General features: G+C 50.7%; 1 protein-coding gene across 1 annotated transcript in view; it reads left to right on the top strand.

Annotated features, from left to right (window-relative positions):
* Positions 1-8290, top strand: part of LOC147091597 (rap1 GTPase-activating protein 1-like) — a gene marked incomplete at its 5' end in the record, with an annotated part of 193904 nt that extends 185614 nt beyond the window's left edge. Inside the window, 4 exons of the mRNA XM_085976613.1 lie at positions 317-403; positions 639-773; positions 3437-3556; positions 8162-8290. Of these exons, the coding sequence (XP_085832739.1) occupies positions 317-403; positions 639-773; positions 3437-3556; positions 8162-8290 (471 nt within the window). The remainder of the gene's footprint in view (positions 1-316; positions 404-638; positions 774-3436; positions 3557-8161) is intronic.
* Between the last annotated feature and the right edge of the window lie 16859 nt (positions 8291-25149).

Below are 25149 nucleotides of genomic sequence, written 5' to 3'. Positions count from 1 at the left end.
GATGGGGCAGTGTAGAGGGAGCTTTACTCTGTATCTAACCCGTGCTGCACCTGCCCTGGGAGTGTTTGATGGGACAGTGTAGAGGGAGCTTTACTCTGTATCTAACCCGTGCTGTATCTACCCTGGGAGTGTTTGATGGGACAGTGTAGAGGGAGCTTTACTCTGTATCTAACCCCGTGCTGTACCTGCCCTGGGAGTGTTTGATGGGACAGTGTAGAGGGAGCTTTACTCTGTATCTAACCCGTGCTGTATCTACCCTGGGAGTGTTTGATGGGACAGTGCAGAGGGAGCTTTACTCTGAATCTTTTCCTCACAGAACCCAGAGTTTCGTGAATTCCTGCTCACCAAATTAATCAACGCAGAGTACAGCAGTTACCGATCGGAGAAGTTTGGTGCATTGGAGGTACAGAAAACGGAAATTCTCCCCTCTTCCCCCATCCTTCTCCCTGAACCCCAGGTTTAACAGATAGTCTCCTGTATCCCTCCCCTATCTCTCCCTGATCCTCAGGATTAACGGGGAGTCTCCTGTATACCTCCCCTCCCTCTCCCTGAACCCCCGGATTAACCGGGAGTCTCCTGTATCCCTCCCCTCCCTCTCCCTCAACCCCAGGACTAACATGTTTCCCCTCATGCCCCAGGAGAGAACCAGAGGAGCTCTCTTGAGCAGTTTGTATGAGGAGCTTCACCTGAGGAGCGAAACCATGGTGGGGATCGGGAGCAACGATGGGGAGAAGGTGGAAGAAGGAGAACGAGGATTCTTCGAGAACCTCAAGGTGCGTGATCAGAGGGAAGGTTCCCTCTCTGTCCCTCCCCAGGTGCGGTCAGAGGGGCAGTACTGAGGGAGCGCTGCACTGTTGGAGGGGCAGTACTGAGGGAGTGCTGCACTGTCGGAGGGGCAGTACTGAGGGAGCACTGAACTGTCGGAGAGGCACTACTGAGGGAGCGCTGCACTGTAGGAGAGTCAGTACTGAGGGAGCGCAGCACTGTCAGATGGGCAGCACTGAGAGAGTGCAGCACTGTCAGAGGGGCAGTACTGACGGAGCACTGCACTGTCGGTGGAGCAGTACTGAGGGAGCACTGCACTGTCGGAGGGGCAATACTGAGGGAGTGCTGCACTGTCAGAGGGGCAGTACTGAGGGAGCGCTGCACTGTCGGAGGGGCAGTACTGAGGGACCGCTGCACTGTCAGAGGGTCAGTACTGAGGGAGCACTGCACTGTCGGAGGGGTGGAACTGAGGGGACGCTGCACTGTCGGAGGGACAGGACTGAGGGAGTGCTGCACGATCGGATGGCCAGTACTGAGGGAGCGCTGCACTGTCGGATGAGCAGTACTGAGGGAGCGCTACACTGTCAGATGGGCAGTAATGAGGGAGCGATGCACTATCGGAGGGGCAGTACTGAGGGAGCGCTGCACTGTCGGAGGGGCAGTACTGAGGAAGCGCTGCACCGTCGGAGGGGCAGTACTGAAGGAGTGCTGCACTGTTGGATGGTCAGTACTGAGGGAGTGCTGCACTGTCGGAGGGGCAGTACTGAGGGAGTGCTGCACTGTCAGAGGAGCAGTACTGAGGGAGCGCTGCACTGTCAGAGGGGCATTACTGAGGGAGCACTGCACTGTTGGTGGTGCAGTACTGAGGGAGTGCTGCAATGTCGGAGGGGCAGTACTGAGGGAGTGCTGCACTGTCGGAGGGTCAGCACTGAGGGAGCGCAGCACAGTTGGAGGGGCAGTACTTAGGGAGCACAGCACTGTCGGAGGTTCAGTACTGAGGGAGCACAGCACTGTCGGAGGGTCAGTACTGAGGGAGCGCTGCACTGTCGGAGGGGCATTACTGAGGGAGTGCTGCTTTGTCGGAGAGGCTGTACTGAGGGAGTGCTGCTCTGTCAGAAGGGCAGTACTGAGGGAGCGCTGCACTATCGGAGGGGCAGTACTGAGGGAGCGCTGCACTGTCAGTGGGGCAGTAATGAGGCAGTGCTGCACTGTCGGAGGGTCAGTACTTAGGGAGCGCTGCACTGTCGGAGAGGCAGTACTGAGGGACCGCAGCACTGTTGGAGGGGCAGTACTGAGGGAGCACTGCACTGTCGGAGGAGCAGTACTGAGGGAGTGCTGCACTGTCGGAGGAGCAGTACTGAGGCAGTGCTATGCTGTCAGATGGGCAGTAATGAGGGTGCGCAGCACTATCGGAGGGGCAGTACTGAGGGTGCGCTGCACTGTCAGAGGGGCAGTACTGAGTGAGTGCTGCACTGTCAGAGGGGCTTACTGAGGGAGTGCTGCACTGTCAGAGGAGCAGTACTGAGGGAGTGCTGCACTGTCAGAGGGTCAGCACTGAGGGAGCGCAGCACTGTCGGAGGGGCAGTACTGAGGGATTGCTGCACTGTCGGAGGGTCAGTACTGAGGGAGCGCAGCACTGTCGGAGGTGCATTACTGAGGGAGTGCTGCTTTGTCGGAGGGGCTGTACTGAGGGAGTGCTGCTCTGTCAGAAGGGCAGTACTGAGGGAGTGCTGCACTGTTGGAGGGGCAGTACTGAGTGAGCGCTGCACTTTCGGAGGGGCAGTACTGAGTAAGCGCTGCACTGTTGGAGGGGCAATACTGAGGGAACGCTGCACTGTCGGAGGGGCATTACTGAGTGAGCGCTGCACTGTTGGAGGGGCAGTACTGAGTAAGCGCTGCACTGTCGGAGGGGCAGTACTGAGTGAGTGCTGCACTGTCAGAGGGGCAGCACTGAGGGAGTGCTGCACTGTCGGAGGGGCAGCACTGAGGGAGCGCTGCACTGTCGGAGGGGCAGTACTGAGGGAGTGCTGCATTTTCGGAGAGAGAGAGAGAGAGACGGAGAGAGAGAGAGATGGACAGAGAGAGAGAGATGGACAGAGAGAGAGAGACAGACAGAGAGAGAGAGACAGAGAGTGACATGGAGAGCATCGCCTTAAAACCTACCTCTTTGACCGAGCTTTTGGTCACCTCTCCTGATATCTCCTTCTGTGGTTCGGTGTCAAATTTTGTCTGATTTATGCTCCTGGGAAGCTTCTTGGAATGTTTTACGACATTATGGGTGCTATATTAATGCAAGTTTTTCTTGTATTTGTAGGTGTTGTTGTATTTGTAGGTGCTGTTGTACTCATAGATGTTGTATTTTTTCTTGTAGGTTTTGTTGTAGTTGTTGTGCTTGTTGTTTTATTTGTTGTTTTTGTGGTTGTTGTTGTATTTGTTGTTTTGTGGTTTTTGTTGTTTTGTGGTTGTTGTTGTATCTGTTGTTGTATTTGTTGTTTTGTGGTTGTTGTTGTATTTGTTGTTGTATTTGTTGTTTTTGTGGTTGTTGTAGTATTTGTTGTTGTATTTATTGTTGTTGTTGTCCTAATCCCAAGCCCAGTTGACCAGCCTGATTCTTCGAGGGGCCTCAATACGAGAACTACCCTCTAACATGCTCCCTTTCCTTGTCTGGCAGCGAGCGATCCGAGTCCGCAGCCAATCCTTCGACACAGTGGGAACGCCAGTCAGACGGAGTGTGCCGAGCGTCAACAGCCGATCCCAACTCGCAACGGACGGTCAGAAGTCAGGAGGCAACGTAAGGAACCCCCATCTCCCCACACCAGCATCAGCGGCCCAAACCAAGGGAGGGGGTCGACACAGGTCTGACTCAGAGCTGCAGATACCCCAGGGCAGGGAGTTTGGTGTCCATGACAGGGGAGAGTGTACATGGGCTGTGGGAGGAGATTAAATGGGTGGGTAGAGTCCATGATAGGGGAGAGTGTACATGGGCTGTGGGAGGAGATTAAATGAGTGGGGAGAGTCCATGATAGGGGAGAGTGTACATGGGCTGTGGGAGGAGATTAAATGGGTGGGTAGAGTCCATGATAGGGAAGAGTGTACATGGGCTGTGGGAGGAGATTAAATGAGTGGGGAGAATCCATGATAGGGGAGAGTGTACATGGGCTGTGGGAGGAGATTAAATGGGTGGGTAGAGTCCATGATAGGGGAGAGTGTACATGGGCTGTGGGAGGAGATTAAATGAGTGGGGAGAGTCCATGATAGGGGAGAGTGTACATGGGCTGTGGGAGGAGATTAAATGGGTGGGTGGAGTCCATGATAGGGGAGCGTGTACATGGGCTGTGGGAGGAGATTAAATGAGTGGGTAGAGTCCATGATAGGGGAGAGTGTACATGGGCTGTGGGAGGAGATTAAATGAGTGGATAGAGTCCATGATAGGGGAGAGTGTACATGGGCTGTGGGAGGAGATTAAATGAGTGGGTAGTGTCAGTGATAGGTGAGAGTGTACATGGGCTGTGGGAGGAGATTAAATGGGTCGGTAGAGTCCATGATAGGGGAGAGTGTACATGGGCTGTGGGAGGAGATTAAATGGGTGGGTAGAGTCCATGATAGGGGAGAGTGTACATGGGCTGTGGGTGATTAAATGGGTGGGTAGAGTCCATGATAGGGGAGAGTGTACATGGGCTGTGGGAGGAGATTGAATGGGTGGATAGAGTCCATGATAGGGGAGAGTGTACATGGGCTGTGGGAGGAGATTAAATGGGTGCGTAGAGTCCATGACAGGGGAGAGTTTACGTGGGCTGTTGGAGGAGATTAAATTGGTGGGTAGAGTCCATGATAGGGGAGAGTGTCCATGGGCTGTGGGAGGAGATTAATTGGGTGGGTAGAGTCAGTGATCGGGGAGAGTGTACAGGGGCTGTGGGAGGAGATTAAATGGGTGGGTCGAGCCAGTGATAGGGGAGAGTGTACATGGGCTGTGGGTGGAGATTAAATGGGTGGGTAGAGTCCATGATAGGGGAGAGTGTACATGGGCTGTGGGTGGAGATTAAATGGGTGGGTAGAGTCCATGATAGGGCAGAGTGTCCATGGGCTGTGGGAGGAGATTGAATGGGTGGGTAGACTCCATGATAGGGGAGAGTGTACATGGGCTGTGGGAGGAGATTAAATGAGTGGGGAGTGTCCATGACAGGGGAGAGTGTCCATGGGCTGTGGGAGGAGATTAAATGGGTGGGTAGAGTCCATGATAGGGGAGAGTGTACATGGGCTGTGGGAGGAGATTAAATGGGTGGGTAGAGTCCATGATAGGGGAGAGTGTCCATGGCCTGTGGGAGGAGATTAAATGGGTGGGTAGAGTCCATGATAGGGGAGAGTGTACATGGGCTGTGGGAGGGGATTAAATGGGTGGGTAGAGTCCATGATAGGGGAGAGTGTCCATGGGCTGTGGGAGGAGATTAAATGGGTGGGTAGAGTCCATGAAAGGGGAGCGTGTCCATGGGCTGTGGGAGGAGATTAAATGGGTGGGTAGAGTCCATGATAGGGGAGAGTGTCCATGGGCTGTGGGAGGAGATTAAATGGGTGGGGAGAGCCCATGATAGGGGAGAGTGTACACGGGCTGTGGGAGGAGATTAAATGAGTGGGTACAGTCTATGATAGGGGAGAGTGTACATGGGCTGTGGGAGGAGATTAAATTGGTGGGTGGAGTCCATGATAGGGGAGAGTGTACATGGGCTGTGGGAGGAGATTAAATGAGTGGGTAGAGTCCATGATAGGGGAGAGCGTACATGGGCTGTGGGAGGAGATTAAATGGGTCGGGAGAGTCCATGATAGGGGAGAGTGTACACGGGCTGTGGGAGGAGATTAAATGAGTGGGTAGAGTCCATGATAGGGGAGAGTGTACATGGGCTGTGGGAGGAGATTAAATGGGTGGGTAGAGTCCATGATAGGGGAGAGTGTACATGGGCTGTGGGAGGAGATTAAATGGGTGGGTAGAGTCCATGATAGGGGAGCGTGTACATGGGCTGTGGGAGGAGATTAAATGGGTGGGTAGAGTCCATGATAGGGGAGAGTGTACATGGGCTGTGGGAGGAGATTAAATGGGTGGATAGAGTCCATGATAGGGGAGAGTGTACATGGGCTGTGGGAGGAGATTAAATGAGTGGGTAGTGTCAGTGATAGGTGAGAGTGTACATGGGCTGTGGGAGGAGATTAAATGGGTGGGTAGAGTCCATGATAGGGGAGAGTGTCCATGGGCTGTGGGAGGAGATTAATTGGGTGGGTAGAGTCAGTGATAGGGGAGAATGTACAGGGGCTGTGGGAGGAGATTAAATGGGTGGGTAGAGTCAGTGATAGGGGAGAGTGCACATGGGCTGTGGGTGGAGATTAAATGGGTGGGTAGAGTCCATGATAGGGCAGAGTGTCCATGGGCTGTGGGAAGAGATTGAATGGGTGGGTAGAGTCCATGACAGGGGAGAGTGTCCATGGGATGTGGGTGGAGATTTAATGGGTGGGTAGAGTCCATGATAGGGGAGAGGGTCCATGGGCTGTGGGAGGAGATTCAATGGATGGGTAGTGTACCTGATAGGGGAGAGTGTACATGGGCTGTGGGTGGAGATTAAATGGGTGGGTAGAGTCCATGATAGGGGAGAGTGTCCATGGGATGTGGGTGGAGATTAAATGGGTGGGTAGAGTCCATGATAGGGGAGATTGTCCATGGACTGTGGGAGGAGATTAAATGGGTGGGTAGAGTCCATGATAGGGGAGAGTGTACATGGGCTGTGGGAGGAGATTAAATGGGTGGGTAGAGTCAGTGATAGGGGAGAGTGTACAGGGGCTGTGGGAGGAGATTAAATGGGTGGGTAGAGTCCATGATAGGGGAGAGTGTACATGGGCTGTGGGAGGAGATTAAACGGGTGGGTAGAGTCCATGATAGGGGAGAGTGTACATGGGCTGTGGGAGGAGATTAAATGGGTGGGTAGAGTCCATGATAGGGGAGAGTGTACATGGGCTGTGGGAGGAGATTAAATGGGTGGGTAGAGTCCATGATAGGGGAAGAGTGTCCATGGGCTGTTGGAGGATATTAAATGGGTGGGTAGAGTCCATGACAGGGGAGAGTGTACATGGGCTGTGGGAGGAGATTAAATGGGTGGGTAGAGTCCATGATAGGGGAGAGTGTACATGGGCTGTGGGAGGAGATTAAATGGGTGGGTAGAGTCCATGATAGGGGAGAGTGTCCATGGGCTGTGGGAGGAAATTAATTGGGTGGGTAGAGTCAGTGATAGGGGAGAGTGTACAGGGGCTGTGGGAGGAGATTAAATGGGTGGGTAGAGTCCATGATAGGGGAGAGTGTACATGGGCTGTGGGAGGAGATTAAATGGGTGGGTAGAGTCCATGATAGGGGAGAGTGTACATGGGCTGTGGGAGGAGATTAAATGGGTGGGTAGAGTCCATGATAGGGGAGAGTGTCCATGGGCTGTGGGAGGAGATTAATTGGGTGGGTAGAGTCAGTGATAGGGGAGAGTGTACAGGGGCTGTGGGAGGAGATTAAATGGGTGGGTAGAGTCCATGATAGGGGAGAGTGTCCATGGGCTGTGGGAGGAGATTAAATGGGTGGGTAGAGTCCATGATAGGGGAGAGTGTACATGGGCTGTGGGAGGAGATTAAATGGGTGGGTAGAGTCCATGACAGGTGAGAGTGTACACGGGCTGTGGGAGGAGATTAAACGGGTGGGTAGAGTCCATGACAGGTGAGAGTGTACACGGGCTGTGGGAGGAGATTGAATGGGTGGGTAGAGTCCATGATAGGGGAGAGTGTACACGGGCTGTGGGAGGAGATTAAACGGGTGGGTAGAGTCCATGATAGGGGAGAGTGTCCATGGGCTGTGGGAGGAGATTAAATGGGTGGGTAGAGTCCATGATAGGGGAGAGTGTACATGGGCTGTGGGAGGAGATTAAATGGGTGGGTAGAGTCCATGACAGGTGAGAGTGTACACGGGCTGTGGGAGGAGATTAAACGGGTGGGTAGAGTCCATGACAGGTGAGAGTGTACACGGGCTGTGGGAGGAGATTAAACGGGTGGGTAGAGTCCATGATAGGGGAGAGTGTACATGGGCTGTGGGAGGAGATTAAACGGGTGGGTAGAGTCCATGATAGGGGAGAGTGTACATGGGCTGTGGGAGAAGATTAGCCGCCTCTCACTGTTATGTTGGATTTATCCTCACGCTCTGGGACCTGGGATTAGATCGCGGCACAGATTGAGGGGGATGCAGCTCTTCACCCTCTCTCTAATGGGGAGTCTGTGTTTTGGGGGGCAGTGGGGTCAAACTCTGAACTTTCACCCCTATGGGCTTAATTTCCCATCACATTTGGCTGGATGCAGTCTGAGCTCGGCTTGCTTTTCCTTCCAGGGTGCAGGAGTTCCCGGGCGGAGTCCCAACTGGATACGGGGGAGCCAGATTCGAGGATCTGGCATCGTGTCGGAGAATATTGAGGAAGTTCAGGAGATAAGGTATTCGGGGCCAGGGAGTCACTGTTGACAAAAAGAGCGTCCATCAACCAGAAACTTATCTCTCTACACCCGGCGGTGTCAGGCCCACATGTAGCTGGATCCTGGTGTCTGCAGATGGCATGCAAATCCCTGGCCACTCTCTCATCCTGTCAGATGGAAGAAAATACCCAAATCCAGAGAGGGTTAAACTATTGGGCTCTCTCCAGATACCGGGCAGCCTGTTCCCTATCAGAGGGGATTAACACACTCACACACCTCCTCCCAGTTACAGACACCGGGCAGCCTGTTCCCTATCAGAGGGGATTAACACACTCACACACCTCCTCCCAGTTACAGACACCGGGCAGCCTGTTCCCTATCGGAGGAGGATTAACCCTCTCACCCACCTCCTCCCAGTTACAGACACTGGGCAGCCTGTTCCCTATCAGTGGGGATTAACCCTCTCACCCACCTCCCCCCAGTTACAGACACCGGGCAGCCTGTTCCCTATCAGAGGGGATTAACCCTCTCACCCACCTCCCCCCAGTTACAGACACCGGGTAGCTTGTTCCCTATCGGAGGGGATTAACCCTCTCACCCACCTCCTCCCAGTTACAGACACCGGGCAGCCTGTTCCCTATCGGTGGAGATTAACACTCTCACCCACCTCCTCCCGGTTACAGACAGCGGGCAGCCTGTTCCCTATCAGAGGGGATTAACCCTCTCACCCACCTCCTCCCAGTTACAGACACGGGACAGCCTGTTCCCCTAGCGGAGGGGATTAACCCTCTCACCCACCTCTTCCCGGTTACAGACACCGGGCAGCCTGTTCCCTATCGGAGGGGATAAACCTCTCACCCACCTCCTCCCAGTTACAGACACCGGGCAGCCTGTTCCCTATCAGAGGTGATTAACCCTCTCACCCACCTCCTCCCAGTTACAGACACTGGGCAGCCTGTTCCCTATCGGAGGTGATTAACCCTCTCACCCACCTCCTCCCAGTTACAGACACCGGGCAGCCTGTTCCCCAATCGGAGGGGATTAACCCTCTTACCGACCTCCTCCCAGTTACAGACCCCGGGCAGCCTGTTCCCTATCGGTGGGGATTAACCCTCACCCACCACCTCCCAGTAACAGACACCGGGCAGCCTGTTCCCTATTGGAGTGAATTAACCCTCTCACCGACCTCCTCCCAGTTACAGACACCGGGCAGCCTGCTCCCTATCCGTGGGGATTAACCCTCTCACCCACTTCCTCCCAGTTACAGACACCGGGCAGCCTTTTCCCTATCGGAGGGGATTAAACCTCTCACCCACCTCCTCCCAGTTACAGACACCGGGCAGCCTGTTCCCTATCGGAGGTGATTAACCCTCTCACCCACCTCCTCCCAGTTACAGACACCGGGCAGCCTGTTCCCCTATCGGAGGGAGATTAACCCACTCACCCACCTCCTCCCAGTTACAGACACCGGGCAGCCTGTTCCCTAACGGAGGGGGACTAACCCTCTCACCCACCTCCTCCCATTTACAGACACCGGGCAGCTTGTTCCCTATCGGAGGGGGATTAACCCTCTCACCCACCTCCTCCCAGTTACAGACACCAGGCAGCCTGATCCCTATTGGAGGGGATTAACCCTCTCACCCACCTCCTCCCAGTTACAGGTACCGGGCAGCCTGTTCCCTAATGGAGTGTATTATCCCTCTCACCCACCTCCTCCCAGTTACATTCACCGGGCAGCCAGTTCCCCTATCGGAGGAGATTAACCCTCTCACCCACCTCCTCCCAGTTACAGACACGTGGCAGTCTGTTCCCCATTGGAGGGGATTAACCCTCTCACCCACCTCCTCCCAGTTACAGACACCAGGCAGCCTGTTCCCTATTGGAGGGGATTAACCCTCTCACCCACCTCCTCCCAGTTACATACACCAGGCAGCCTGTTTCCTAATGGAGTGGATTAACCCTCTCACCCACCTCCTCCCAGTTACAGACATGGGGCAGTCTGTTCCTCGTTGGAGGGGATTAACCCTCTCACCCACCTCCTCACAGTTACAGACACGGGGCAGCCTGTTCCCTATTGGAGGGGATTAACCCTCTCACCCACCTCCTCCCAGTTACAGACATCAGGCAGCCTGTTCCCTCTCGGAGGGGGATTAACCCTCTCACCCACCTCCTCCCAGTTACAGACACCGGCGGCCTGTTCCCTATCGGACGGAATTAACCCTCTCACCCACCTCCTCCCTGTTACAGACACCGGGCAGCCTGTTCCCTATCAGAGTGGATTAACCCTCTCACTCACCTCCTCCCAGTTACAGACACCGGGCAGTCTGTTCCCCATTGGAGGGGATTAACCCTCTCACCCACCTCCTCCCAGTTACAGACACGGGGCAGTCTGTTCCCCATTGGAGGGGATTAACCCTCTCACCCACCTCCTCCCTGTTACAGACACCGGCGGCTTGTTCTCTAAGGGAGCGAGAAAGTTACCTGGACCTTTCGCTCCAGGAGGCAGCCACACCCCTTTGGAATTGACACATGGTCAGGGACAGGAGTGTGTGACTGCGAGTGAGGCAGGTACGGGGATCCAGGAGGTAGTATTGCAGGAGCCTCAGTCCCTGCACTTGTCCAATAGATTCGAGGTTCTTGCAACCCTTGTGGACAAGTGCGGGGACTGCGGGAAGACGAGCAAACTGGCCATGGCGACATGGCGTTCAAGTGGGTGGAGTAAAAAGGAAGGTTGTTATAGTAGGAGACAGTATAGTTATGGGGATAGACACTGTTCTCTGCAGCCAGGAGCATGAGACTCGAAGGCTATATTGCCTACCCGGTGCCAGGACATCTCCTCCGGGCTGGAGAAGATCTTGGAGTGGGAGGGGGAGGATGCAGTTGTCGTGGTCCCCGTAGGTACCAACGACATAGGTAGGACAAAGAATGAGGTTCTGCTGAGAGAGTTTGAGCAGCTAGGGACTAAATTAAAAAGCAGAACCACAAAGGTCATAATCTTTGGATTATTACCGGAGCCACGAGCAAATTGGCATAGGGTCAATAGGATCAGGGAGATGAATGCGTGGCTCAAAGATTGGTGTGGGAGAAGTGGGTTTCGATTCGTGGGGCACTGGCACCAGGACTGGGGAAAGAGAGAGCTGTTCCGTTGGGACGGATTACACCTGAACCATGCTGGGACCAGAGTTCTAGCGAATCGAATAACTAGAGGTGTAGATAGGGCTTTAAACTAAATAAGGGAGGGGAGGGTCCCGGTGGAGAGAAATCTAGAATGCTAATGCGAAAAGACAAGGAAGCAGTGCAGGAAAGTGATTGGGGTAAGGATAACCAGATTGTGTCAGGAAGGGCCAGAGCGTACAAACAAAGGAGTGCACCAACAAATAGGGTCCGGGTAAGAAAAAATGATAATAAGACAAATAGGACCATAGTACAAAAAAATGTTAAGATGTCTAAAAATGCTAAAACGACAAATCTAAAGGCATTGTATCTGAATGCACGAAGCATTCGTAATAAGGTAGATGAATTAACAGCGCAAATAGATGTAAACGGATACAATATAATTCACAATTCACAATTCAAATCGCTTTATTGGCATGATAAGTTACATCTTATGTTGCCAAAGCATCAAAATACATTTATGGTTTAGCACATAAACGCAGTTCTATTCATACAGTGTATAAACAGGTATATCCCTGAGTGTATAAATATACATTCGCATTGTTTATATATATTCTTTTCTTAGTTTACTGGTTGTCCCTCTGTTCATGGCAAGCTGTAACATAGTGTGCCACCAGTGTTACACAGCTTCTCTCCTCCCCCAGTAGGAATGGGAGTTTTTGGTTGTCATTCAGATTTCTGAAATCAGGGCATATTTGTGAGAATTTTTGATAGAAATTCTCCCTGATGCCCTGATATTTTCCGCAGGCTGTGAGGAAGTGCATCTCTGTCTCCACTACTCCCTGACTGCAGTGAGAGCATATCCTGTCTTCTCTTGGCAGCCTGGTCTGCCTGTGTCTGCCTTTTTCAATCGCTAGGCTATGTTCGCTAAGTCTGTACCTTGTCAAGGTTCTTCTCAGTTTGTTATCCTTTACCATGGTCAGGTAATCAGCTATGTTGTATTGTCTGTTTAGGGCCAAGTAGCAATTGAGTTTGCTTTGGGTTTTTGTTGTTTCTGCCCAATATGTCAGATATTTTTCCTTTTGCTTAGCGACGATTGTGTTGGGTCGAATTCTTTGTGTTACCCTGTCACTGTCCTGGGGCTGGTTATTGTTAGTAGTTACTTCACTGAGTCCCAGGACTAGTTGACTGAGGGTATTCTTCTTTATGGTCAGCTCTTGGCATTTCAGGGCGTCGTAGTGATAGCATTGGGGATTGCTCATTTGTAGGTGATTCCAAAATTTGGTGGCTCTTTTTTGGATAGTGATTATTAATGGATATTGGCCTAGTTCCGCCCTGCATGCATTGTTTACTGTTTTCCTTTGAGTCCGGAGGATACTTTTACAGAATTCTGCATGTAGGATCTCAATTGGGTGTTTGTCCCATTTTGCAAATTCTTGTTGAGTTAGCGGTCCCCATACCTCACTGCCATAGAGTGCAATTGGTTCAATTACTGATTTGAAAATTTTGAGCCAAATGCTAATTGGGATTTCTATTTGGATTGATTTTTTGATGGCATAGAAAGCCCTTCTTGCTTTCTCTTTCAGTTCATTCACAGCCAGTTTGAAGTTTCCCGTAGAACTGATTTTTAAGCCCAAGTATGTGTAGTTAGTGGTTTGTTCAATTTTGGTTGTTCCTACTGTGAAATTTATTTTGGGTCCCTGATGTTTGGATCTTTGCTGGAACACAAGGACTTTGGTTTTTTGGGGATTTATTATATACATGGCTGCAGGGTGACAAAGGCTGGGAGCTAAATATCCAAGGATATTTGATATTTAGGAAGGACAGGCGTTGTTAGTAAAGGATGAAATCAGAGCAATAGTGAGATCTATATATATATATGAAGAGAAAATGATTGGTAAAGTGAAGCGCAGGTCCCTTGCAGTCAGAATCAGGGAAAATTATAATGGGGAACAAAGAAATGGCCGACCAATTAAATACATACTTTGGTTCTGTATTCACAAAGGAGGACACAAACAACCTCCCAGAGATGTCAGGGAACATAGGGTCTAATGAGAGGGAGGAATTGAATGAAATTAGTATTTGTAGGGAAACGGTGTTAGGGAAATTGATGGGATTGAAGGCCGATAAATCTCCAGGGCCTGAAAATCTACATCCTAGGGTACTTAAGGAAGTGGCCCTAGAAATAGTAGATGCATTGCTGGTCATCTTCCAGAACTCAATAGGCTCTGGAACAGTACCCATGGATCGGAGGGTAGCTAATGTAGCCCCACTATTTAAAAAAGGTGGTAGAGAGAAAACAGGGAATTACAGACCGGTAAGCCTAGCATCGGTAGCGGGGAAAATGCTAGAGTCCATTATAAAAGATGTAATAGCAGAGCACTTGGAAAACAGTGACAGGATCGGACAAAGTCAACATGGATTTACAAAAGGTAAATCATGCTTGACTAATCTACTGGAATTTTTTGAGGATGTAACTGGTAGAATAGATAAGTGAGAACCAGTGGATGTGGTGTATTTGGACTTTCAGATTTAGTCCCGCATAAGAGATTGGCGTGCATAGTTAAAGCACATGGGATTGGGGGTAAGGTACTGTCTTGGATAGAGAACTGGTTGGCAGACAGGAAGCAAAGAGTTGGAATAAACGGGTCTTTTTCCGAGTGGCAGGTGTTGTGTCCGTCAGTAGTAAGACACAGACTGCAGGAGAACGGTACAACAGGTGTTTACTCAACGTGGCTCACTCTGGAACTGAACTGTACAAATTACTACTCAGTGCTATATACAGGTGTGGTCACTGCCGGTACTACAGTATACATGAGCTGTAAGAAGTAGTTCCCCCTTAAAGGTATATACATTACAATTCCTCCCCTTTTAGATTAACAATACCATAACACTCATTTAACAATTAAATATCAAACTAATTACAATTAACACTTTTAACATACAACGTTAGCTGAAAATAGACCATTTATATATTCAGTCTTTGGGGAGGCTTCCTGATCCTTTCTGGATAGCGCCTTTCCCGAGTGTCTCGCTCTTGTCGTCGGTTGGTTCATCAGCTTCCGATGCTACTGTTTCTGGGGTAGATGCGACCTGTACGTCGGGTTCATCACCAGCTCCGTATGGGCGAGGCATGGGGTTGACTTGTTCCTGTGACTCTAGGATCTGGTCAGCATGGCATCTCACGATGTTCTCCCCAACGTCCACTGTGTACACTAGTGGGCCCTGCCGTGTGCATATCATTCCTGGTTGCCATTTCTCTGTTCGGTAGTCGCGGGCCAAGACTGGTTGCCCTACATTGAAGCTCCTTGTTGGCTTCTCATGGATGTGCTGGAATTGCTTACTCTCAACATCTCTTCGTACGTTTGGTCTGAGCAAATCCAGGCCAGATCTTAACCTTCAGTTAAAGAACATCATGGCCGGGGCCTGGTTGGTGACTGCATGTATCGCATTCCGGTAGGCGAACAGGAAATTGTCCACCTTATGCTGCAGCGGAATGTTGTCATTGTACATAGGCTTTATTGCCTTCTTAAAGGTTTGTACGAACCTCTCAGCCAATCCATTTGTGGCTGGATGATACAGGGCGGATGTGTAATGCCTTACCCCATTCTTCTTCATAAACCTCCGGAACTCTTCGGACACAAACTGTGGTCCGTTATCGGAGCAAATCTGTTCTGGCAAGCCGTTCCTGGCAAAAATTGTCCGTAGGACTGCATTCGTTTTCTCCGTGGTGGTGGAGGACATTTTGATGAACTCAGGCCATTTCGAGTGCGCATCTACGGCTATTAAAAACATTGAGTCCATGAATGGACCAGCAAAATCAATATGTACCCGTTGCCATGGAGATGAGGGCCACTCCCATGGGTGTAGAGGGGCCTGTGGTGGTGCATTTTGGACTTTCTGGCATCCTGAGCAGCTCTTGGTCAGGTCCTTGATTTGTTTATAGATTCCCAGCCACCACACATAAGCCTTGGCAAGGCTTTTCATTTTTACCCCTCCCAGATGACCCTCATGAAGCTCATTGAGCACTCTATCCCTTAACTTGGGTGGAATTACCACTTGGGATCCACACATCAAGGTCCCCCGGCACACTGACAGCTGTTCTCTTCTTGTCGAGAATGCTGGCAACAGTGAGTCACCATGTGCTGGCCATCCCTTCACCGTCAAATCATATACCCGAGACAGTGTCGGGTCATTTTGGGTCTCCTTTTCTATACGAGCGTTAGTTACCGGTAGGTATTCAACTATAGTCGAATGAAAGATTTCGACAGGATCCACTGCTGGTGCTTCCTCCGCAGTAGGCAGTGGCAGGCGTGATAGCCCATCAGCATTTCCATGCTGTTTCGTGCCCTTATATTCAATCTCATAGTGGTGCGCCCCTAGAAAGAGTGACCATCTTTGTAGTCGTTGCGCAGTGATCACTGGAACGCCCTTCTTCTGATTAAAAATGGAGACAAGAGGCTGGTGGTGAGTCAGCAAGGTGAATTTCTGCCCGTGCAGATAGTGATTGAACTTTTTCACTCCCCACACTACGCTGAGGGCCTCCCTGTCAATCTGGGCGTAGTTACGCTCGGCTGAGGTTAGTGATCGTGACGCAAAGGCTATTGGCCTCTCTGAGCCGTCCGAGAATTTGTGCGACAGCACCGCTCCAATGCCGTAGGGTGACGCATCACATGCCAACCGAATTGGTAGTGCTGGGTTGAAATGGGCCAATACCTCTTTCGATGTGATTAGTGTTTTGCTCTTCTGGAAAGCTCGTTTACATTCGTCACTCCACTTCCATGGCACTCAAGTTTGCAGTAGGGTGTTCAGTGGGTGAAGTATTGTAGACAAATTTCGCAAGAACTTATGGTAGTAGTTTACCAGCCCGAGGAACGATCTCAGTTGTGACACGTTTTCTGATGCTGGAGCCTTGACTACTGCCTCAATCTTTTCTGGGGACTTATGTAACCTCTCTTTATCGATAACGTGGCCACAATACGAGATCTGTTTTTTTAAAAACTCGCATTTGGGGCGGTTAGCTCGGAGCCCATATTCCTTCAATCTAGTGAGCACCTGCTCCAGGTTGGCGAGGTGATCACTGTCATTTTTGCCCGTGACCAGGATGTCATCCAAATAACACTGGGTCCCTGGAATCCCTTGCAGGACTTGTTCCATTGCCCTTTGCCAAATAGCCGGAGCTGATGCTACCCCGAATGCCAGCCGGTTGTATTGGTAGAGACCTTTATGGGTGTTGATTGTGAGGTTTTTTTTTATGCTTCTTCTACCTCCATTTGCAGATACGCCTGGGCCAGATCAATCTTAGTGAAGCATTTCCCTCCAGATAGCGAGGCGAAAATATCTTCAATCCGCGGAAGTGGATATTGCACAGTGTGAAGGACTGGGTTCACTGTTACCTTAAAGTCCCCACAGATGCGAACCTTCCTTGGTTCCCCAGGCGTGCTGCTCAACGACTTTTTCATCACAGGGATGATGGGTGTAACCCACTCGCTCCAGTCTACCTTGGACAGTACTCCTGAACGTTCCAAACTCTCCAGCTCTGCTTCGACAGCTGGGCGGATCGCCTTAAAAAATTTTGGGCTTGCGTTTTCTTCGATTTTAATTGTTGCTGTCATGCCTTTTAGTGTTCCGAGTCCTTGCTGGAACACTTCTTGCGCGTCGGTTAGGATCTTTGACAGTTGCCCAGGTGTGACGTCATCATCCTTTTTGGCAGCCACAATCAGTGCTTGTATGGAATGCCAATCCAGCTGTATTTTCCGGATCCATTCACGTCCCAGTAATAGTGGTCCTCCATCTTGCAATACATACAGGACTAGTTTTGGTGTTTCCTTACCGTTACATATAACAGTCACCCTTATTTTTCCTTTGGGGTAGACTTTTTGCCCCGTGTACGTCTTCAAAATAATTTTTGTGTCTCTCAAGGGTATGTGTGAGAATAGCCGCTCGTAGTCCCGTCGGTTTATGACTGTTAGGGCTGATCCTGTGTCCAATTCCATTTTTACCTGGACTCCTTCTATCTTGAGAGTGACCCAAATGGTTCGGTAATCCTCCGTTTTGATCACATTATGTAGTTTCAGACAACTCAGCTCCCTGCTTTCGGAGTCGGTATCACTCTTTTGTTCGTCTGAACTATTCTCCGTCACCTTATGTACCTTCTTGTACTTTTCTTTTGGAGATTTCTTATTGCTGGTTTTCTTTCCCGACCTGCAGACTCGTGCTATATGTCCTACTTTTCCACACTGTCTGCACACTTTGTCTTTGAACCAGCAATCATTGTGGTCGTGTGTTGTTCTGCCGCAGCGATAGCACTTCTCTGTTCTGTATGACATTTTGTTTGTGCTATATTCTGTTGTATCTCTGCAGCGCCCCGTGCTGCTGCTTCATATGATACCGCAATGCTGAAAGCCTTGTCCAGCGTAAGGTCCTTTTCAGATAAAAACCGTTTCTGGGTTCCTTCACTTTGAAGCCCACACACAAACTTGTCCCTTAAGGTATCTGCCAGTCCCGTTCCAAACTGGCAGTGTTTCGATAGTTTGCACAGTTCTGTTAAATATTCAGCATTGCTTTCATCCTTATGCTGTGAAACTTGAATCTTTCTGCTATCAGCAGCGGTGTGGGGTTTAAATGTTCCTGTAGTATCGTCACTATGTCTCCAAAACTCTTTTCCACTGGCTTCGTTAGGGTTACTAGATTTCGTAATAAACCATACGTCTTTGCACCCATTAAATTTAACAATACCGGCGCTTTCTTGTCATCTGTCACCTCATTTGCCTTGCAGTATACCTCTATTCGTTCGACATATGTAGTCCAATCTTCGACTTCATTGTCAAATGCGGTGATACTGCCACTCTTCGGCATTTTGGGTGTGGTTTAAAATGGCTTAAAATGGCGTCTCCCACGCTTTCCTTCCTCCCCCGCTGCTGCAAACGCCACTCTCGGCGGTCCTCGTGGCAATGGCGGTGCCTCGCGGGTTTCTGCGCGTCTCTCTCCCTCTCCTCAACGCTGCTCGGCCCCTGAACACCAGCTGCGCCCTGTGCGCTCTGCCCTCTCTCTCTCCTGTTGACGCTGCTCGGCCCTTTGCTGTGCCGCTCGGTCGGGCTCTAGCCCACCGCTGTCCGGGAAGGGTCTGCGCACTACCTGTTGCCAGCCTGTTTCGCTGGACCACCGCTACTGGAAAGCCAAGCCTGGCTCTCAACAGCCTCCCCCGCAATTCCCGAGTCTCTGCTGGATGACTGGGCGGTTGCCTGTGGTCGACGCCCGTGTCTCTGGCCTTGACCTCCAATCTACTGGTCTCCAGGAATGAATCCCTGGGAGGTGATGCAGAGTTGCAGGTAGGATCGAATTTGCCTCATCACCAATGTTGTGTCCGTCAGTAGTAAGACACAGACTGCAGGAGAACAATACAACAGGTGTTTACTCAACGTGGCTCATGCTGGAACTGAACTGTACAGATTACTACTCAGTGCTATATACAGGTGTGGTCACTGCCAGTACTACAGTATACATGAGCTGTAAAAAGTAGTTCCCCCCTTAAAGGTATATACATTTAAGCAGGCAGTGACTAGTGGGGCACCGCAGGGATCGATGCTAGGACCCCAGCTATTAACAATATATATAAATGATCTAGACGAGGGAACTAGATGTAATATCTCCAAGTTTGCAGATGACACAAAGCTGGGTGGGCGTGTGTGCTGTGAGGAGGATGCAGAGAAACTCCAGGATGATTTGGACAGGTTGGGTGATGGGCAGATGTATGGCAAATGCAGTATAATGTGGATAAATGCGAGGTTATCCACTTCGGTGGCAAAAACAGGAAGACAGATTATTATCTGAATGGCAATAGATTGGGAAAAGGGGAAGTGCAACAAGACCTGGGTGTCCTTGTGCACCAGTCACTGAAGGTAAGCATGCAGGTGCAGCAGGCGGTTAAGAAGGCAAATGGTATGTTGGCCTTCATAGCGAGAGGATTTGAGTACAGGAGCAAGGATGTCTTGCTGCAGTTGTACAGGGTCTTGGTGAGACCACACCTTGAGTATTCTGTGCAGTTTTGGTCGCCTTATCTGAGGAAGGATGTTCTTGCCATGGAGAGAGTGCAGCGAAGATTCACCAGACTGATACCTGGGATGGCAGGAATGACGTCTGAGGAGAGATTGGGCCAATTAGGCTTATATTCGCTAGAGTTTAGAAGAATGCGAGGGGATCTCATTGAAACTTATAAAATTCTAACAGGACTAGACAGACTAGATGCAGGAAGGATGTTCTCGATGGCGGGGGAGTCCAGAACCAGGGGTCACAGTCTAAGGATAAGGGGTAAGCCATTTAGGACTGAGATGAGGAGGAATTTCTTCACCCAGAGAGTGGTGAACCTGTGGAATTCTCTGTCACACAGGGCAGTTGAGGCCAATTCATTAAATATATTCAAGAAGGATTTAGATATATTTCTTAAGGCTAAAGGGATCAAGGGATAGGGGGAGAAAGCAGGGACAGGGTACTGAATTTGGATGATCAGCCATGATCTCATTAAATGGCGGAGTGGGCTCGATGGGCCGAATGGCCTACTCCTGCTCCTATCTTCTATGTTTCTAAAGGATATTGGCTCAGAAAATCAAGATGTGGAATCAGTCTGGGTGGAGCTAAGAAGCACCAAGGGGCAGAAAACATTGGTGGGAGTTGTCTATAGGCCTCCAAACAGTAGTGGTAATGTAGTGGATGGCATCAAACAGGAAATTAGAGATGCATGTAACAAGTATACTACAGTAATCATGGGTGACTTAAATCTACATTTAGACTGGCCAAACCAGATTAGCAATAATACTGTGGAGGATGAATTCCTGGAGTGTGTAAGAGATGGTTTTTTAGACCAGTATGTTGAGGAGCCAACTAGGGAACAGGCTATCCTAGACTGGGTATTGTGCAATGAGAAGGGGTTAATTAATAATCTTGTTGTGTGGGGTCCTTTAGGGAAGAGTGACCATAACATGGTAGAATTCTTCATTAAGATGGAAAGTGAAGAAGTCCAATCCGAAACTAGGGTCCTGAATCTAAACAAAGGAAACTACGAAGATATGAGGAGTCAGTTGGCTATGATAGATTGGGGAGCTTCATTAAAAGGCATGACGGTGGATATGCAATGGCTAACATTTAAGGAACGAATGCATGAATTGCAACAATTATACATTCCTTTCTGGCGCAAAAACACAAAAGGAAAAGCGGCCAACCATGGCTAACAAAAGAAATTAAGGATAGTATTAGATCAAAAGAGGAGTCATATAAAGTTGCCAGAAAAAGTAGCAAGCCTGAGGATTGGGAGCAGTTTGGAGTTCAGCAATAAAGGACCAAGAGATTGATTAAGAGGGGAAAAATAGAGTATGAGAGTAAACTTGCAAGGAACATAAAAGCGGACTGTAAATGCTTCTACAAGTATGTAAAAAGAAAAAGATTAGCGAAGACAAATGTCGGTCCCTTACAGTCAGAAATGGGAGAATTTATAATGGGGAACAAGGAAATGGCTGAGCAATTAAACAAATACTTTGGTTCTGTCTTCACAGAAGAGGACACAAATAACTTCCCAGAAATGCTAGGGAACCAAGGGTCTAGTGAGCAGGAGGAATGAAAGGAAATTAGTTGGTAAAAAAATTGTGCTGGAGAAATTAATGGGACTGAAAGCTGATAAATCCCCAGGGCCTGATAATCTGCATCCCAGAGCACTAAAAGAGGTAGCCATGGAAATAGTGGATGTATTGGTTGTCACCTTCCATAATTCTATAGATTATGGAACAGTTCCTGCAGATTGGAGGGAGGCAAATGTAACCCCACTATTTAAAAAAGGAGGGAGAGAGAAAACAGGGAACTACAGACCGGTTAGCCTAACATCAGTAGTAGGGAAAATGCTAGAGTCTATTATAAAGGGTGTGATAACAGGACACTGAGAAAATATCAATGGGATTAGACAAAGTCAACATGGATTTATGAAAGGGAAATCATGTTTGACAAACCTACTGGAGTTTTTTGAGGATGTAACTGGTAGAATAGATAAGGGAGAACCAGTGGATGTGGTGTATTTGGATTTTCAGAAGGCCTTTGATAAAGTCCCACATAAGAGGTTAGTGTGCAAAATTAAAGCACATGGGATTGGGGGTAATATACTGGCATGGATTGAAAATTGATTAACAGACAGGAAACAGAGAGTAGGAATAAATGGGTCTTTTTCGGGGTGGCAGGCGGTGACTAGTGGGGTACCGCAGGGATCAGTGCTTGGGCCCCAGCTATTCACAATATATATATCAATGATTTGGATGAGGGAACCAAATGTAATATTTCCAAGTTTGCTGACGACATGAAACTAGGTGGGATTATGAGTTGTGAGGAGGATCCAAAGAGGCTTCAAGGCGATTTAGACAAGTTGAGTGAGTGGGCAAATACATGGCAGATGCAGTATAACGTGGATAAATGTGAAGTTATCCACTTCGGTAGGAAAAACAGAAAGGTAGAGTATTACTTAAGTGGTGCTAGATTGGGAAATGTTGATGTACAAAGGGACCTGGATGTCCTTGTACACCAGTCACTGAAAGCAAACATGCAGGTGCAGCAAGCAGTTAGGAAGGCAAATGGTATGTTTGCCTTCATTGCTATAGGATTTGAGTACAGGAGCAAGGATGTCTTACTACAGTTAAACAGGGCCTTGGTGAGACCACACCTGGAGTACTGTGTGCAGTTTTGGTCTCCTTACCTAAGAAAGGATATACTTGCCATAGAGGGAGTGCAGCGAAGGTTCACCAGACTGATTCCTGGGATGGCAGGACTGTCGTATGAGGAGAGATTGGGTCGACTAGGCCTGTATTCACTAGAGTTTAGAAGAATGAGAGGGGATCTCATTGAAACGTATAAAATTCTGACAGGGCTAGACAGATTGGATGCAGGGAGAATGTTTCCCCTGGCTGGGGGGGTCTAGAACAAGGGGTCACAGTCTCAGGATATGGGGTAGGACATTTAGGACTGAGATGAGGAGAAATTTTTTCACTCAGAGGGTGGTGAACCTATGGAATTCTCTACCACAGAAGGCTGTGGAGGCCAAGTCACTGAATATATTTAAGAAGGAGATAGATAGATTTCTAGACACAAAAGGCATAAAGGGGTATGGGGAGAGAGCGGGAATATGGTATTGAGATAGAGGATCAGCCATGATCATATTGAATGGCGGAGCAGGCTCGAAGGGCCGAATGGCCAACTCCTGCTCCAAATTTTCTAACCGGACAGCCTGTTCCCTATCGGACGGGATTTACCCTCTCACCCGCCTCCTCCCAGTTACAGACACCGGGCGGCCTGTTCCCTGTCGGAGGGGATTAACCCTCTCACCCACCTCCTCCCAGTTACAGACACCGGGCAGGCTGTTCCCTATCGGAGGGGATTAACCCTCTCACCCGCCTCCTCCCAGTTACAGACACCGGGCAGCCTGTTCCCTGTCGGAGGGGATTAACCCTCTCACCCACCTCCTCCCAGTTACACACACCGGGCAGGCTGTTCCCCAATCAGAGGGGTGGGGTTCCCCACAGTTTGGGGGGTGAGGAGACCTCACAGTTTGGGGGGTGAGGAGTCCCACAGTTTGGGGGGTGAGGAGTCCTCACAGTTTGGGGGGTGAGGGGTCCCACAGTTTGGGGGGTGAGGAGTCCCACAGTTTGGGGGGGTGAGGAGTCCTCACAGTTTGGGGGGTGAGGAGTCCCACAGTTTGGGGGGTGAGGAGTCCTCACAGTTTGGGGGGTGAGGGGTCCCACAGTTTGGGGGGTGAGGAGTCCTCACAGTTTGGGGGGTGAGGAGTCCCACAGTTTGGGGGGTGAGGAGTCCCCACAGTTTAGGGGGTGAGGAGTCCCACAGTTTGGGGGATGAGGAGTCTCCACAGTTTGCAGGGTGAGGAGTCTCCACAGTTTGGGGGGTGAGGAGTCCCACAGTTTGGGGGTGAGGAGTCCCACAGTTTGGGGGTGAGGAGACCCCACAGTTTGGGGGGTAAGGAGTCCCCACAGTTTGGGGGGTGAGGTGTCCCCACAGTTTGGGGGGTGAGGTGTCCCCACAGTTTGGGATGTGTGAAGTCCCACAGTTTGGGGGGTGAGGAGTCCCACAGTTTGGGGGGTGAGGAGTCCCACAGTTTGGGGGGTGAGGTGTTCCAGAGATTGTGGGATGAGGAGTCCCCACAGTTTGGGGGGTGAGGAGTCCCCACAGTTTTGGGGGTGAGGAGTCCCACAGTTTTGGGGGTGAGGCGTCCACACAGTTTGGGAGTGAGGAGTCCCACAGTTTGGGGTTAAGGAGTTCCACAGTTTGGGGAGTGAGGAGTCCCCACAGTTTGGGGGGTGAGGTGTCCCACAGTTTGGGGGGTGAGGTGTCCCACAGATTGGGGGTGAGGAGTCCCACAGATTGGGGGTGATGAGTCCCACAGTTTGGGGGGTGAGGAGTTCCACAGTTTGGGGGGTGAGGAGTCCCCACAGTTTGGGGGGTGAGGAGTCCCCACAGTTTGGGGGGTGAGGAGTCATCACAATTTGGAGGGTGAGGAGTCACATAGTTTGTGCGGTGTGGAGTACCCACAGTTTGGGGGGTGAGGACTCCCCACAGTTTGGGGGTGAGGAGTCCCACAGTTTGGCAGGTGAGGAGTCTCCACAGTTTTAAGAGGTGAGGAGTCCCACAGTTTGCGGGGTGAGGAGTCCCCACACTTTGGGGGTGAGGAGTCTCCACAGTTTGGGGGATGAGGACTCCCCACAGTTTGGTGGGTGAGGAGTCCCACAGATTGGGGGTGATGAGTCCCACAGTTTGGGGGGTGAGGAGTTCCACAGTTTGGGGGGTGAGGAGTCCCACAGTTTGGGGGGTGAGGCGTCCCACAATTTGGGGGCTGAGGCGTCCCACAATTTGGAGGGTGAGGAGTCACATAGTTTGTGCGGTGTGGAGTACCCACAGTTTGGGGGGTGAGGACTCCCCACAGTTTGGGGGTGAGGAGTCCCACAGTTTGGCAGGTGAGGAGTCTCCACAGTTTTAAGAGGTGAGGAGTCCCACAGTTTGCGGGGTGAGGAGTCTCCACAGTTTGGGGGATGAGGACTCCCCACAGTTTGGTGGGTGAGGAGTCCCACAGTTTGGAGGGTGAGGAGTCCCCACAGTTTGGGAAGTGAGGAGTCCCCACAGTTTGGGGGGTGAGGAGTCCCCACAGTTTGGGGTGTGAGGAGTCCCACTGTTTGGCAGGTAAGCAGTCCCCACAGTTTTGGGAGGTGAGGAGTTCCACAGTTTGGGGGGTGGGGAGTTCCACAGTTTGGGGGTGTGAGGAGTTCCACAGTTTGTGGGGTGAGGAGTCCCCACAATTTGGGGGGTGAGGAGTCCCCACAATTTGGGGGGTGCGGAGTCCCCACAGTTTGGGGGGCGAGGAGTCCCCACAGTTTGGGGGGTGAGGAGTCTCCACAGTTTGGGGGTGAGGAGTCCCCACAGTTTGGGAGTGAGTAGTCCCCACAGTTTGGGTGGTGTGGTGTACCCACAGTTTGGGGGGTGAGGAGTCCCCACAGTTTGGGTGGTGAGGAGTCCCACAGTTTCGGGGGTGAGGAGTCCCACAGTTTGGGGGCTGAGGAGTCCCCACAGTTTGGGGGGTGAGGAATCCCACAGTTTGGGGGGTGAGGATCCCCACAGTTTGGGGGGTGAGGACTCTGTGGTGTATGTGCCTTTAAGAGCAATTATGGTGTATGTGCCTTTAAGAGCCCCAGGTGTGCGTAATGCCGGTAATTGCCACTTGGGCTATATAAGCCTGTGTATTGTGTATATCCTTTAGAA

This window comes from Somniosus microcephalus, unplaced genomic scaffold (genome assembly GCF_052327205.1).
Source record: "Somniosus microcephalus isolate GS21.2 unplaced genomic scaffold, FLI_Smic_1.0 unresolved_chr3, whole genome shotgun sequence".
NCBI classification, from domain to species: domain Eukaryota; kingdom Metazoa; phylum Chordata; class Chondrichthyes; order Squaliformes; family Somniosidae; genus Somniosus; species Somniosus microcephalus.
Note: the sequence above shows the minus strand (reverse complement) of the source record. Positions and strands in the feature narration are given on the sequence as shown.